The sequence below is a fragment of the Cetorhinus maximus genome, chromosome 9 (genome assembly GCF_964194155.1).
Source record: "Cetorhinus maximus chromosome 9, sCetMax3.hap1.1, whole genome shotgun sequence".
Taxonomy (NCBI): domain Eukaryota; kingdom Metazoa; phylum Chordata; class Chondrichthyes; order Lamniformes; family Cetorhinidae; genus Cetorhinus; species Cetorhinus maximus.
In genome coordinates this window covers 94360733-94377037 of record NC_135887.1, presented here as the reverse complement: position 1 = coordinate 94377037, position 16305 = coordinate 94360733, and the positions used below count along the sequence as shown (strand labels likewise).

At 42.5% G+C, this 16305-nt stretch overlaps 1 protein-coding gene across 1 annotated transcript in view; it reads left to right on the top strand.

Moving 5' to 3' along the window:
- The window catches only part of otog (otogelin), a 322018-nt gene that overhangs the window by 148676 nt on the left and 157037 nt on the right, over positions 1–16305 (top strand). Inside the window, exons 22-24 of the mRNA XM_078549607.1 lie at positions 793–900; positions 14842–14980; positions 15938–16072. Of these exons, the coding sequence (XP_078405733.1) occupies positions 793–900; positions 14842–14980; positions 15938–16072 (382 nt within the window). The remainder of the gene's footprint in view (positions 1–792; positions 901–14841; positions 14981–15937; positions 16073–16305) is intronic.

Here is a 16305-nt window from a genome sequence, read left to right as displayed (position 1 = left end):
CTGCAAAATATTCTAAGCCATGTGCTGCTATGTTCTGGATAAATCCAATTTACAGAATTACAAACTTACTGAGGAATTAATATTCCTGATTCATCCTGCAGTTCTTACATTGAGAACCTGGCACAGGTTTTCAATAAACAGGTGTCCAAAATGTGTGTGTTAGAAGATTTGCTTATAAATCGTGATCTTGTAGTAGGTCTCTGGGAGTAGTATTTCCCATAATTTGCTGCACCTGAGAGAGATATTAATCTTGGAAATTCCATCCAGCACAAATTAGTGACAAGAATGTTATATTTCTCGTGTTGGAGCAAATTGTAACATATCAGGCTGGATTTCTGCAGAACACAAAGGCTAGGAATATTTGGAAAATTATATCAGGGTAAATTAATCAAATGTATTTGAAAAATGAAGAAATGAGGTAATAGTTCTCCTTTAACCAGGAATTGAATCAGCTAGAATTATACTTAATGTTACTTAAACAGATAGGATTGTGGATTAATTCAAAACAAAGTATTAATCCTTACCCAGATTGAAATGCAAACAATACATTGCAAACTTCAAATTTTATTACAGGTTATTAGTTGTGTTACCATGTTCTATAATATGTTTTGGAGTCAATAATGTTTATAACAGTGTACTTAGAATTAAAAGACAATTAAGTGGATTCAGTCGAGTGGAAAAATACTTTAACACAGAAGGGACAATTAGGTTAACACCTTCATTTTATTTTAGTAAAAGGTAATCAATCTGTAAAAATCACTGTTTTATTTCATCTGTGTGCACTTTTACTAGCCTTGTGAAGCATGAAGACGAGTGCTTTAAGCCTAATGAATGTCCCTGTTTGTGGAAAGGAAAGGAGTATTTTCCTGGTGACATAGTAAAATCACCCTGTTATACCTGGTAAGTAAGTCGTCTTCTAGTTGGATTGTGCAAACTCCTTTCATTAAGTAATGGAAGTTCTTTGTGTTGATTCCTCTTTTTCACCACTATTTTCTTCCTTTCCTGAAGACAGTGACTCTTTGAAAGCATATGACCATATAGATGTTGAGTATTCTCTGGTACCTTGCCCAAATGCCAATTTTTCAAGTGATTGCTTGGATAGTGACAGTTTATTTGATCATAGCTGATACTGTCCTCATCTGGTATCACAGGGAGTACACTTCAGCAGCAGTTTTCATATAAATTACATGGACCTTGGAATACAGAATAAAATTTCAAAATTTGCCAATAGTACCAAATTTGGAGGTGTGACAAACAGTAAGGATGATACCAATCAACTGCAACGACATAGATAGCAAAATAGGCAGACAAGTAGCAGATGAAATTTAACGCAGAGACATGTGAAGTGATGCATTTTGGCTGAAGCATTAAGGAGAGGCAATATAAATTAAGTGGCATATGTCTAAAGTGTGTGCAGGGACAGAGGAAGCTGGGGTTTTGTGTGCATAGATCTTTGGAAGGTGACAGGATATATTGAGAGAGTAAACACCACTTTCCTGCCCACTCCCCATTTCCCTTGATTCCCTGAGAGACCAAAAATCTGTATATCCCAGCCTTAAATATATTCAAAGATGGCGCATCCACAACCCTCTAGGGTAAAGAATTTCAAAGGTTCAGGACCCTTTGAGTGAAGAAATTTCTCCCCATCTAAATCTTAAATGATCAGCCCCTTATCCTGACACTGTGCTCCCTTGTTCTAGATTCTCCAGCCAGGGGAAACAACGGCCAGGATTCTCTGGTCCTGCCAGCGGTGGGCATCATCGTGGGCAGGACGGGAAAATTTGGAGAGCAGCCAGAAGTCAATTGTCATTTGGCCAGTCTCCAAATATTCCCATCCTGGCTGCGACAATGCCCGTCGCTGACGGGTCTGGAAAATCCTGCCCATTGTCTCAATATGTACCCTGTCAACCCCCTTCAGGATCTTGTATATTTCAATGAGATCACCTCTCATTCTTCTAAACTCTAGAGAATATAGATTCAATTTATTCAGCCTCACATCAGAGGTCAATCCTCTCATCCAAGGGACCAATCTAGTGAACCTTCACAGTACTGCCTCCAATGCAAGTATATCCTTCCTTAAATATGGAGACGAAAACTGCACACAATATTCTAGGTGTGGTCTCACCAAAGCCCTGTACAATTGAAGCAAGACCTCTTTATTCTTGTACTCCAATCTGCTTTCAATAAAGGCCAACATGTCATTTGCCTTCCTAATTGCTTGCTGTACCTGCATGCTAAATTTGTGTTCCCTGTATGAGTAAACCCAAGTTCCTTTGAACATCAACATTTACAAGTTTCACAGCTTTTACAAAATATTCTGCTTTTCCATTCTTACAACCAAAGTAAAAAGTCTCGCATTTCTCCACATTATAGTCCATCTGCCACCTTGTTGCCCACTCATTTAATCTGTCTATATCTCTTTGCAGCCTCTTTGTGTCCACCTCACAACCAGAGAATTGCATCAATTCTAGTCACCACACTTTAGGAAGGATGTAAGGGTCCTTTAGAGGCTGCAGAGGAGATTTACCAGAATGATTCCAGGTATGAGGGATTTTAGCCACCAGGTTAGGTTGGAGAAGCTGCTGTTGTGCGTCTTGGAGTAAGGGAGATTGAGGGGAGATTTGCTAATCACTGATTTCGACAAGGTAGACAAAGTAAAAGTGCTCCCATTAGCTAACCGTAGGGGCACAGCTTTAAGATTTTGGTCAAGAGATGCAGCTGGGGGGGATATGAGGAATAAACTTTTTTCTGCAGCAAGTGGTGATAGCCTGGAACTCGCTGCCTACAAGGTTGGTGGAAGTGGAGATAATGATTGATTTCAAAAGGAAATTGGATGGGCTGTTGAGGGAAATTAACTTGTAGGGCTCCGTGGATACAGCGAGGGAATGGGACTAACTGGGTTGTTCTACAGAGAGCCTGCATGGATTGATGGGCCATATGGCCTCCTTCTATGCTGTAATATTCTATGACAGTTATTGAATTGTGATCATAAAGGGGAATCATGTCCATTTTCCTTTATTTAACTAAAGGCACTCAGGCCACACCCTTGCTGACAGTAGCTAACTTAGACTAAGCCTCAAACCAAGGATGGTCCTAGCCTTACTGTCTTAACTTCAGAGGAATCTAGATTTAATGAAGTGGCATGTTCTGAAAAAGGTTAGAGCAGGGAATCTGTATATTTTTTTACATCAGGTAGTGGCCTTGATTTCAATCGGGCAGTTGCAGAAATGTTGGTGTTACCAGGTAGAGATGCTAGTGTTGCAATAGCTTTTACTGTATTGGATTTGGCAAAAGCTTCCCTAGTGCTTCAGTCCTAGAGGATTTTATAATTATGATAAAAACAAAAAACTCCAAATGCTGAAACAGAAAATGTTGACACACATTAGGTTCTGAAGAAGGATTACTGGCAAAATGTTAACTTGTCTACTTACTCCATAGATGATGACTGAGCTGTTTAGTTCTATAATTTGTTTTTTGTATAAATTAAATTATGGCATTGTTTTACAGAAAATAAGAGAGCAATTATTACCGTGTATAGTGTTTTTAAGGTTAGAATTTAATTGCTAATTTTATTAAATTGTTCTGTTTAATCTCGAAAGCCATCACCTTTTACTCTGTACAAGGAGATGATACAATCAATCACCAATGTCTCCCTTCTTCGAGAAATGCAAAGCTCTTCTGTCTCATCTGCAACTTCTCCATGATCCCTGTCCTTTAATTGTTAGGTTACTGTTTTCTCATTCTCCATCTTAATCAATTATTTTTCTTTGTTCTCAGAACTCACCTTCCTTTTTCTATTCCTTCAATATTTGTATTCCCTTTTGTGTCTCTGGCTTTATATGTTTCTATCCCCCTTTTTATTGCTTTACTTTACACTAGTGTAAATATGCATCTTGATTTAAACTTAATTTGTGTTGCAACTAATTATCTTAATTTTGAATTGCAAATTAGGATATGTTTTAAATGCAATAAGATCCAAGAAACTGTCTCTTTTCAGAAAAAAACCTGCAATGTATCTGTAACGTACCATTTCACTATGGATGATGGGTGCCATAAATAGGGTGGGGTATTTCATAGCCAAACATGGATATAAATAAGTTTTATGGGTTTGAATGTTTCCAATTTTGGTGAGAAGAGGGGAAGTAGGGAAACAGAAGGACGATTTCAGTAATCTACTGTGTTACAATATCATCATCCAAGTAATTTACTCAAGTGAAACAGAAAGAAAACTTTAACAGCAACAAATAGACATGAAATTTACTGATTGGAACATTGCTAGAATCTTACAATCAACTTTTTGAGATGTTCAATAAAAATAAAATTCCGGAAATTCAGTTTCATGCTTCTGGTAAAGCCCTTCATTCTGATTTCCAGTATCTCTGTTTTTTCTTTTAGCTTTATTTTATTCATTCAAGGGGTATGGGCTTCACTGGCTAGGCCAGCATTTTTTTTGCCCACCCCTAATCGCCCTTGAGAAGGTGGTGGTGAGCTGCCTTCTTGAACCACTGCAGTCCATGTGGTGTAGGTACACCCCCAGTGCTGTTAGGGTGGGAGTTCCAGGATTTTGACCCAGTGACAGTGAAGGAACAGCAATATATTTCCAAGTCAGAATGGTGAGTGGCTTGGAGGGGAACTTCCAGATGGTGGTGTTCCCATGTGTCTGCTACCCTTGTCCTTCTAGATGGTAGTGGTCGTGGATTTGGAAGATACTGCCTAAGGAGCCTTGGTGAGTTTCTGCAGTACACCTTGTAGCTGGTACACACTGCTGCTACTGTGCATTGGTGATGAAGTAGTGAACATTTGTGAATGGGGTGCCAATCAAGCAGGCTGTTTTGCCCTGGTAGGTGTCAAGCTTCTTGAGTGTTGTTGGAGCTGCACTCATCCATGTAAGTGGAGAGCAATCCACCACACTTGCCTTGTAGATTGTGGATAGGCTTTGGGGAGTCAGGAGATGAGTTACTCGTCGCAGGATCCCTAACCTCTGACCTGTTCTCGTATCCACAGTAATTATATGGCTAGTCCAGTTCAGTTTCTGGTCAATGGCTACCCCCAGAATGTTGATAGTGGGGGATTCAGGATTGGTAATGCCATTGAATGGCAAGGGGCGATGATTAGATTCTCTCTTGTTGGAGATGGTCATGGCCTGGCACATGTATGGTGCGTATGTTACTTGCCACTTGTCAGCCCAAGCCTGGATGTTGTCCAGGTCTTGCCGCATTTGAATATGGCTGCTTCAGTACCTAAGGAGTCGTGAATAGTGCTGAACATTGTGCAATCATCAGCGAACACTTTTGACCTTATAATGGAGGGAAGGTCATCGATGAAGCAGCTGAAGATGGTTGGGCCTAGGACGCTACCCTGAGGAACTCCAGCAGTAATGCCCTGGAGCTGAGATGACTGACCTCCAACAACCACAGCCATCTTCCTTTGTGCTACATATGGCTCCAACCAGTGGAGCGTTTTCCCCCTGATTCCCATTGACTCCATTTTGCTAGGGCTCCTTGATGCCATACTCAGTCAAATGTGGTCTTGATGTCAAGTCAGTCACTTTCACCTCACCTATGGAGTTCAGCTCTTTTTTTCTATGTTTGTACCAAGGCTGTAATGAGCAGTGTGGCCCTGGCAGAACCCAAACGGAGTGTCAGTGAGCAGATTATTGCTGAGCAAGTGCCCCTTGATAGCACTCTTAAGACCCCTTCCATCACTTTACTGATGATCGAGGGTAAGCTGACGGGGCGGTAATTGGCCTGGTTGGATTTGTCCTGCTTTTTGTGCACAGGACAACCCTGGGCAATTTTCCACATTGCTGGGTAGATGCAAGTGTTATAACTATACTGAAACAGTTTGGCTGGGGGCGCGGCAAGTCTTGGCACAAGTCTTCGGCACTATTGCTGGAATATTGCCAGGGCCCAGATCCTTCAGCCATTTCTTGATATCACGTGGTGTGATTTGAATTGGCTGAAGACTGGCATCTATGATGCTGGGGACCTCTGGAGGAGGCCGAGATGGATCATCCACTCGGCATTTCTGGCTGAAGGTTGGAGTGTTATGAAACAGCTGCCAAAATGGTTTTTGCAATTTGTATAGTATGAGGAGAGGTTCTGAAATCGGGAAATGATGTCTTTGAGTACTTGTAGTTGATCTTATAGTAGAATAAGCATTTATTAAAAGAATAAAGCAAAAAAAACCCACAATTACACCAACACAAGAATGGCTTCACACACTAAACATTACTTTAAAACGGTTCCGCAAGACCTTACCTTTATCGTCAGAGCTAACCTTCCCCTTTTCTGTTCAGCAACCGTCCTTATAGGTTTTAAAATCTATAGAATTCCAGTAATTTTTAGCCACACAGTACTTATTTTCCTTGGGGTGTCCTCTGAGGCTGACAGCAACTGGTTTTCCCAGTCTGGCCTTCTTCACACTGCATTCTGGGAGATCTGAACAGCTACCCTGCTGTCTTCTGGGAGATCTAAGCAGTGACCCCACCTAGGCTTCAGTATTTCCTTAAGTGCATTCCTTCCTTTTGATTTTTCTATTGTTTCAACCAGTCTCTTCAGAAATGCTTTCTTGATTAGACACTTCTTTACTTTAGCTCTTGGGTTTATAAAATTAACTTACCCTATTTTTAACTTATTTACTTACACCTTTTTTTATAACCTGCATATATCCCCCTTTGAACTAAAACAACTCAATTCAAAATCACTCCTATTATTATTTTATGTAAAACTCCGATTGAAGTTCCTCTTGGTTCATTAACATATCAAAACCACTTCTTACTGTTGGTTTTAGACTCTTGCAGTCACTCTAGCTTTTATTCCAATTACCATATTTAAAAACGCCAACAGCCTGTCTTCCAGTACACAAGAAATATGACAGTTACTAACAGAAGGAATATGTTACAATTTCTTGTTTTCTTGACAGTAGCAAGTGCTTTAGCCTTAACTTTTGCACTGATGTGCTGGGCTCCTCCATCAATGAGGATGGGGATATTTGTGGAGCCTCCTCTTCCAGTGAGTTGGTTAATTGACCACCACCATTCGTGACTGGATGTGGCAGAACTGCAAGCTTAGATCTGATCTGTTGGTTGTGGAATCACTTAGCTCTGTCCTATCACTTGCTGCTTATGCTGTTTGGCATGCAAAGAGCCCTGTCTTGTAGCTTCACCAGGTTGACACCTCATTTTTAGGTATGCCTGGTGCTGCTCCTGGCATGCCCTCCTGCACTCTTCACTGAACCAGGGTGGATCTGACTTGGTGGTAATGGTAGAGTGGGGTATACACCAGGCCATGAGGCTACAGATTATGGTTGAGTACAATTCTGCTGCTGATGATGGCCCACAAAGCCTAATGGTTGCCCAGTCTTGAGTTGCTAGATCTATTCGAAATCTATCCCATTTAGCACGGTGGTAGAGCCACACAACACGTTGAAGAGTATCCTCAATGTGAAGGCGGGATTTTGTCTCCAGAAGGACTGTGTGATGGTCACTTCTATTGATACTGTCATGGACAGATGCATCTGCGGCAGGCAGATTGGTGAGGATGAGGTCAAGTATGTTTTTACCTCTTACTGGTTCCCTCACCACCTGCCGCAGACCCAGTCTGGCAGATATGTCCTTTAGGATTCGACCAGCTTGGTCAGTAGTGGTGCTACTGAGCCACTCTTGGTGATGGACATTGAAGCCCCCCACTGCGCCCTTGCCACTCTCCGGCTTCCTCCAAGTGGTGTTCAACGTGGAGGAGGGATGAGCACTGATTCATTAGCTGAGGGGATGCACTACATGGTAATCAGCAGGAAGTTTCCTTGTCCATGTTTGACCTGTTGCTGTGAGAGTACGAAGTCGATGTTGAGGACTCCCCAGGCAACTTTCTCCAGACTCTATACCACTATGCTGCCACCCCTGCTGGATCTGTCCTGTTGGTGGGACAGAACATACCCAGGGATGGTGATGGTGATGTGTGGGACATTATCTGTAAGATATGATTTCATCAGGATGACAATTTCAGGCTGTTGCTTGATTAGTCTGTGAGAGAGCTCTCCCAATTTTGGCACAAGCCCCCAGATGTTAGTGCCCAGGCCAATGCTGGGTGGTCCATCTAGTTTCGTTCCTTTGAGGCTTTTTAGTGGCTTGATACAACTGAGTGGCTTTCTAGGCCATTTCAGAGGGGCGCTTAAGAGTCGACCACATTGCTGTGGGTCTGGAGACACATGTAGATCACGGGAGATTTCCTTTCCCACAAAGGGTTTTAGTGAACCAGATGTGTTTGTGTGACAATTATTAGACTTTTAAATCTGGATTTTAATTGAAATCAAATTTCACCATCTGCCATGGTGGGATTCGAATCCCGGGTCATCAAAGCATTACCTGGGTCTTTGGATCCAGCGATAATATCACTACGCCACCGCCTCCCCTTAATTGCAGTTGCAATTTAAATAATACCTTTTTAGGTGTACCTTATCCATTCAGATACTGTTCATGTGGATGCTTTCCAGGTTCTCTCCTATGTGTGAAGAATTCATCCTAAAAATTAAAAAAAAAATTTCATTCATTTTCTTGAATAACTGTTTTTTAAAGGTTGAGACTGGTCACCCAGGTGGTAAATAGAATGGAAAACGTAATAAAAGCCCACTTTATGATCAGCCAAGAAATGGGTGATAGCAACTTACAAAAATTTTAGGCACTTTCGCTACAAAGTACAAGAGCTTCATGAAAGGCTTCTAATAGTATTAGAGGATAAATTGCAAATTGGCTGCTGAAAAATATCCAAAGCTAAAGAAGAACAAAACAGTTAGTACAATGGTATCAAATGGGATTCAGTGACTTAAACGAGATAGGATGGGATATTGTATAAAAGTTGTTCAGTTAATTTTTTTAAATCACATGGACAGTCAGGTGCTGGCTCCCAGTTAACTGAACTCTTACCTCTCCTCACACATAATTGTGGCAAAAGGCTCTGGTATGGTAATATTATGGTTATGTTGCCGGACTAGTCATTCATTGACCTGACTAATGCTCTCAATCCAAAATAAAAAGCTAGCCTCAGTAACGGTAACCATGAAGCTACCGGATTGTCTTAAAAACCCGCAATGATCACAAACATCCTATAGGGAAGGAAATCCTTTCTAGTCTGGCCTATCTGTGACTCCAGACCCACAGCAATGTGGTTGACTCTTTAGCTGCCCTCTGAAATGGCTGAGCAAGCCCCTCAGTTGTATCAAACCGCTATTTTATCTTTTTGGTTATCAGGTTCGCTTTGCCAGCTGCGCCCTTGATATTAACACATAAGTTGGTGCTTGAAACAATACAGGCAGAGAGACCAATTAACTGAACAAACATTGGTAGTTTATTGGAACTAAGAACAGGGCACTAACATGTGTGCTTTCTCAATCACCTCCAGCTCTAGACTTACAGTTACCCAAGAAGCCTGTGCTGTGTAGTGATTGGTCAATACAGTCAACTACCTACATTCTCTTGAAGGTACAGAGACCAAGTTCTATCTGCTGTCATGGCTGTAGCATGTGAGCGCTTGGCTGCCTCCATGGAAAGGGTGGCGGCCTTGGGACCCAGGTCCAGCAGAACACACAGTGGCTGCCGGATATGCATTCGGACCTGCCCTTCATCACTCTAGCTATATGTGCTGTTAAGCAGTGGCCATGCAAGAGGAGACAGGGCACCTTGACCTCCCTCCAGATGCCTCTTCTCTTCAAGGAGTTAGGGAGGTTCCATTAGGCAGAGTGCCAGCATGGGTGTACAACCATTGTGTATAGTTTTGGCACTTGTAAATATATGTTCACTTGCACTGTTTGGAACTGTCCTGGATTCTCATCTTGCCGCTAATTGCTTCAATATTGGTGGGCATTTAAGGGTGTGGATTTTGGTCCCCCGTCAGAGCCCGATAATGAACTCCTATAGAGTCACTTCTCTCACATTATCAATATTGTGAGTACTGAATATTCTGACATGAGGATGCCTAAGCACTGGCCATTATTTATGAGTGTGCTGCCTAGGCATGCACCATGCAAGCCATTACTTGCAGCTCATCATGTTCTGAGCTCTGAAAATTATGTTTGCACAGACTGTTCAGAGAGGCCATTGCATCTTCTGCTGCTGTTGCCATGATGTGGATGGATGCAAAGAGTACTCAATGGGTATTAAACTGGCTATGTCAGTGGCAAGGAATGCTGTAGATGCAGTTTCAGTGTTGAAAGAGTGAAGCTCTACATTGTGTTCTTAACTATAGGAAACCGGCAGCTTCCCTACGTGTTTGGAGAATGCTGTGGTGGGCACATCCAATCATTACTGGACTTCCTTGGTGATTAGTAATTTTGAGCCAACATGCAGGTGAAGGCTGCAAGTAAGGAGGCAATGAGTATGTTAGTCTTGACTGTGAGAGGGATTGAGTGTAGGATTAAAGAGGTGTGTGTGTGTGTGTGTGCAATTGGCTGAAGCCTTTGCCAGACCTCACATGGAGAATTTTTTGGCCTACTTATCTCCTTATCAAGGGTTGCAATAGGCCTTGCATAAAGGGATTGCAACCAAAGTACTCCGGACCTCATTGAAGGACCGGGGTATTATTCCATGAGGCTTAAGAGAGTTTTATGAACTACACAACAACCTTGAGAGCTTCAGCATGGTGCCTGTGTGGGTTGCCAGTATGTCAAGCACCTTCATCCTTTTCTATTACCCACCAAGCTCCCCTACCCTCCTCCGCAATCATCACTTTTTCATTCCACTCCCTTGTGTAACCATTTAGGCTACCCCCCATTATCCTGGACCGAATTATCATTTGTGTTGATATTCCGCCTTACCCCTTGTCCCTTCACTGTTGATGTACTCATGCACCACCTGGGTCTGACACCTCGTGTTCTTAATGCCAGCTGTACCCTGACTTTCCCCACCATCCTCCCCTGCATGAGACCATCCAGGACGCACCCATGTTTCTAGCACTTCTACCCTACCTGATGCAACTTCCAACTCTGACTGTGACTGTACCCTCTGTGTCCCAGTAGCCTCCTTCAAACCCCTATGACCAAATTCAAGAACTCATGGACCATGCCCTTTAGAGTGATGTCTCGATGATGATCACTTCCCAGGGAGGCCTTTCACTGCCCTGCAGAGGGACCAAGATATGTATGATATGCTTACCCTTCTAAGCAAACCCCAGACAGTCTGATTTCCTTGAGCATACACCCTTCTAACATGCCTGGTACAGCCTGGATCCCTTCCTCAGAAATCCTGCTAACAGGCCCCAGACAGTCTATCTTCCTTCCAGGACTGCCTCCAAACAAGCTCCGGACAATTTGTCTTTCCTCCCAGGACATCCTCTCACCCTTCCCGGCTGGTCCTCCCTCCCCTGTCCAGCCACCACTCCACCCTTCTTCACTGGTCCTGCCTCCCCTGTCTAGCCTTCGCACAGCTTGGCCTAGCGGCACCCAGTCTCAGTCAAGAGGCTGACATTTTTTAGCAGTCCCCAAGAAGCCAAAGCAGCAACTACTAACTTCAAAGTCGTGAAAGAAGTCAACCTCGTCAGGTGCCGCCACTTATATGCAGTCGTAAATGTGAAAGTTCTACTTTCTGGCGAGCGGGGAACTTAATTTGGAGGGGGCATTTAGTCCTGGTAAGCCCTTTTAATGAGAATGCATGAGGTGCTAATTATGCAAAAGGATGGTGTATTCACCATGCAAGGAATGCAACAAACAAACCCTGTTTGTTTGCAGCCTCCCTGGGGTGGGAATGGAGGGGTGTTGGGGAGGAGAGGGGGTTCCCTCATTCAAAGGCACTCATTGCCTGATTGAGGGACCCGACATTAGGAAAGGAGGCCCACTGAGAGCCTACTGGTGACCCCATCCCCATCCCCGAATCCCGCCCTTACTCACCTGTGGCCTGGCACCCTCAATGATCCTAGGCCTCTCCTGAGTGCTTTACCAGCAGCTGCCACAAATCTCAGTGGCGCTGCCGGCACTGGAGAGCTGCCAGCCTCTGATTGGACAGCAGCTGTTGGCGGGTGGGAATTCTGCCTCTTTCAGTCTGGAATCTGAGGGAAGGCCTGGCATTGGCTAGTTAAGTGCCTGATGGGCACTTAATTGCGTTGGACCTTCCCCAACAGAGGAGACACGGGACCCCTGCCAGCTCTCCAACTGGCAGGCAAGGCCCCCAATGCCAAGATTAAATTTCAACCCATACAATCTCTTTTCTTTTTTGATTTGTTTTTTCAATTCCGCTTTTAATCTTCAATATTGAGTCTGATTCTTAATTATATTATTCACCTGACATCTTCCATACACTCCCTTTTTCTGCTTCATCTTAATATCTCTTTCCCCATGCAGGGGGCTCTGGATTTGTTTGCCCTAACTTTTTCCCTCATGGGAATGTATCTTTCCTGTACAAGAACTAGTCCCAATATCCCAGGAATCTAAAGGCCTCCCTCCTACACCATCTTTCCAGCCATGCATTAATCTGCTCCGCCCTCCGATCTCAATACTCACTAGCACATGGTGCCAAGGGTAATCCGGAGGTTACTATGTTTGAGGTCATGCTTGCTAGTTTTCTAACTCGCTCCCTAAACTCTGGCTGCAGTAGCACATCCCTCTTTCTACCTATGTTGTTAGTACTGATGTGGACCACGACTGATGGCTGTTCATCCTCCCGCCTCACAGTGCTCTGCAACCGTTCAGTGATATCCTCGATCCTGGATTCACATCCGCAGCCACAGAAACACCTGTTTATTCCTCTAACTATTGCATCCCCTATTATTATTGCTTTGCCAATCTTCCTTGTATGTCCTATGCAGCTGAGCAGACCTTGGTGCTATGGACTTGAGTCTGGCTCCACTCCACAGATGAACCATCATTCTCACCAGTATTCAGAACTGAATATTGGTCGAGAGTGATGGCTAATCTGGGGAGTGGAGTCAAAACTGAATACTGGTTGGAGTGTGAGATGCACACAGGGGTCTCCTGCACTACCTGACTGTTTCTTTTTCACTGGATAGTGGTCACCAATTCAAGGTCTTTCTGCATACTCTTAAGCTGCTGGGTGACCACATCTATAAATGTGCTATCCACAAAGTGCTGAATTTCACAGTGATGCCAGCTGCTGCTGAAGTTCTGAAACTCGGAGCTTGAGCTACTGAAGGTGACGAAATTTCCAACACATATGGTTATCCAGGACGTGAGAAGTATCCTGAAGTTCTCAAATGGAATAAGATCTGCACTGCACAGGCTTGCCACTTGCCTGGATGAGTACAGCTCCAACAGCACTTAGAAGGTCAACATCATCTAGGAAAGTAGCAGCTCACTTGATTGGCATCCTATCATTCGCACCACCTCATACATTCACTCAGAATCAGAATTACAGAACTGTTACTGCGCAGAAGGAGGCTGTTCAGCTCATCATGTCTGCACTGGCTCTCCAATTAATCATTATGATTTAGTGCGATTCTCCTGCATTTTCCATGTACCCTTGCACGTTGTTTCTATTCAAATAATCAAGCAATGCCTCGATTGAACATGCCTCCACCACTTTCCAGACTCAAACCACACGCTGTGTGTAAAAGTTTTTTCTTATATCACACCTGCTTCTTTTACAAATCACTTTAACTCTGTGCCCCCTCGTTCTTGATCCTTTTACGAGTGGGAACCGTTTCTCCCTATCTACTCTATCCAGCCCCTTCATGATTTTGAACACCTCTATCAGATCTCCTCTTAGCCTTCTCCTATCCAAGGAGAACAGTCCCAACCTCTCCAATCTATCTTCATAACTTAAGTATCTCACTCCTCCACCATCGGGGCAATGTGCACCACACCAAACCTTCTTTAACAGCGCTTCCCAATCCCACAGCCTCTTTTATACCTGGATGAACAAGAGCAGAAGGCACATGGGAACTCCACCACCTGCAAGACTCCCTCCAAATCACACATCATCCTGACAAGGAACTATATCACCATTCCTTTAACAGCACTGGGTTAATAATATAGCACACTCAACAGCACTCTGGAAATTCCTTCACTACACATATTGCAGCGGTCCAAGAAGGCAGCTCACCAGCACCCTTTCAAGGGCAGTTAAGGATGGGTAATAAACAGTAGCCTCTTCAATGATGGCCACATCCCATCAATGAATAAATAAAAGCAAAGTTCCATTCAAACTCTGGAAGATCTATTTTAGCTCTCAGTAGTTTTAATTAAATGTCAGACATTAGACAGATCTGGTTTCTAAGTCATAAAAGAATAGTTTCATTCAGTAAAACAAATGTCTTATTACTGAATGGATACCTTTGTAGCAGTTGCAAATATGAGCAGTACAAATGATAAAACATTTATTTCTAACATAGAACATGTATACAATTTGTATAACTATAGAGCTGAACTTGTTAAAGCCAGCTCTTCCTGAACTGGAGCCACAAATGACTGGAAGCAGCAAAAAATAGTTATTCTTTATAGAAGTATGCATTACAGATAATTTAAACATTATTTGTACTTCAACCTAGTTTCAGAAATTTAAGTTTATGATAAAGTGCACCTCAGTGAGCAAAATCTTTGATGCAAAGATTAGATTATCGGTAATATTTCGGCACAGACTAGAAGGGCCGAATGGCCTGTTTTCTGTGCTGTAGTGTTCTATGGTTCTATGGTTCTAACAGTGTTGCTGCTATAGGAATTAGAGATTTAGCACTTGGCAGCCTCGTGTACAACTGCTTTAATCAAACAGATGTAACAACATAAACTTAAACAATGCTTTATTCTAGATAGACAGAGAATTTTTGTTTAAGTAGCAAACAGCTGAATGTAATTGTGCAATTATTCACTTAAGTTTATCCTTATTGGTAACATACCTTTTAGTGTTTGCCAGCAGGGGTCCTTCCAGTGCACATTCCGAGCCTGTCCTTCAATGTGTACAGCATACGGAGACCGCCATTACAAGACTTTTGATGGAGTTCTTTATGATTTTATTAGTGCTTGCAAGGTTTACCTGGTTAAGGTAAAGGTTCATTTTAGTAAAGATTCATTTCTTTATAAGCCATATTTACTGTATAATCTTTAAAAATCTATTCCCCTATAAGATAGGAACAGTTAAAATATAAGTGGGTACAAGATCGCAAATTATTTTCATCTGACATGTGATTGTGAACAAAATGTTGTTGAATAACACAGGCATAGTTTTCATGATCAGAGATGAACTGTATACATGTATTACATGGAGTCCGAGTGACTCAGTTCATAAAGCTCCTACCTCTGAGGTGAATGTTCCTGGGCTCAAGTGCCACTCCAGGACTTGTTGGTCTTGGAAGAGGTGCTCACACAGCTCAAAGCAGGATGTTAATCAGCCTGAAAATTCCTCCAATGCTCCGCACCATTTTCCAAAGGGGAAAAGAATATGAAAATAAGCAAATCAAACAAACTTGTATTTTTTTCTATTTTGAGTATAGTTTGCCTGCCAATATGCTGGCATCCAAATGTAAAGCGATTATTGCTTTCATGATATTTTTATTCATAACTGCCCATCCTTGTCCCCCCCCCTCCCCCCCTGCAAATCTCATCCCCCACAAATTTCCTGTCTACAGCCATGATCTAATTGCATGGCTCCACCGGTTCGAGTGACTGAATGGCCTACACCTGTTCATATGCTCCTATGTTCATATTGTATACATTTATTGCTTAGCAAATGGAAAAGATTTTTTTTTCATAAGGAAAGGTACTGGATGAGGGAGCAAGGCTGTTGGAGTGAATAGCCTACTGTGGTTCTAATGTTTATATCAAGCTGTGATACACCATACTAGGATATCAGAGCACACTACCACCATCCATTAAAGTATTTCATTCCTTGTGCCAAGTCTGAAACCAGTAAAGGACTCTTGTACTTGATGTGTAAACTAATTCACAGTAGATGACACTTCTTGACATACGTGTATAAAGAGAACAACTTTTGTTCTGGCAGAGCCTTGGGACTTTAAGTCTGTCTATCATTGCTGAAAATATTGACTGCTATGGGAGTGGCACCATTTGTCGGAAAGCTCTGTCTATCTCAGTTGGTCATACTTCCTTGGTGTTTGATGATGACAGTGGGGACATGGTAAGTAGAACAGCAGAAAAACAAGATGAAATAGTTTGTATCCATTACACTAAATGACTTGCCAAAGATTTGCCTACTTAAAATAGCTTGTTTTTTTTTGCTTAGCTTGTATCTTTATAATAGACCACAAAAAATGCCACAGTCATGAGAATCAGGCAGAGTCAACATGGTTTTGTAAAAGGGAAATTATGTTTAACCAATTTATTGGAATTCTTTGAAGGAATCACATGTAC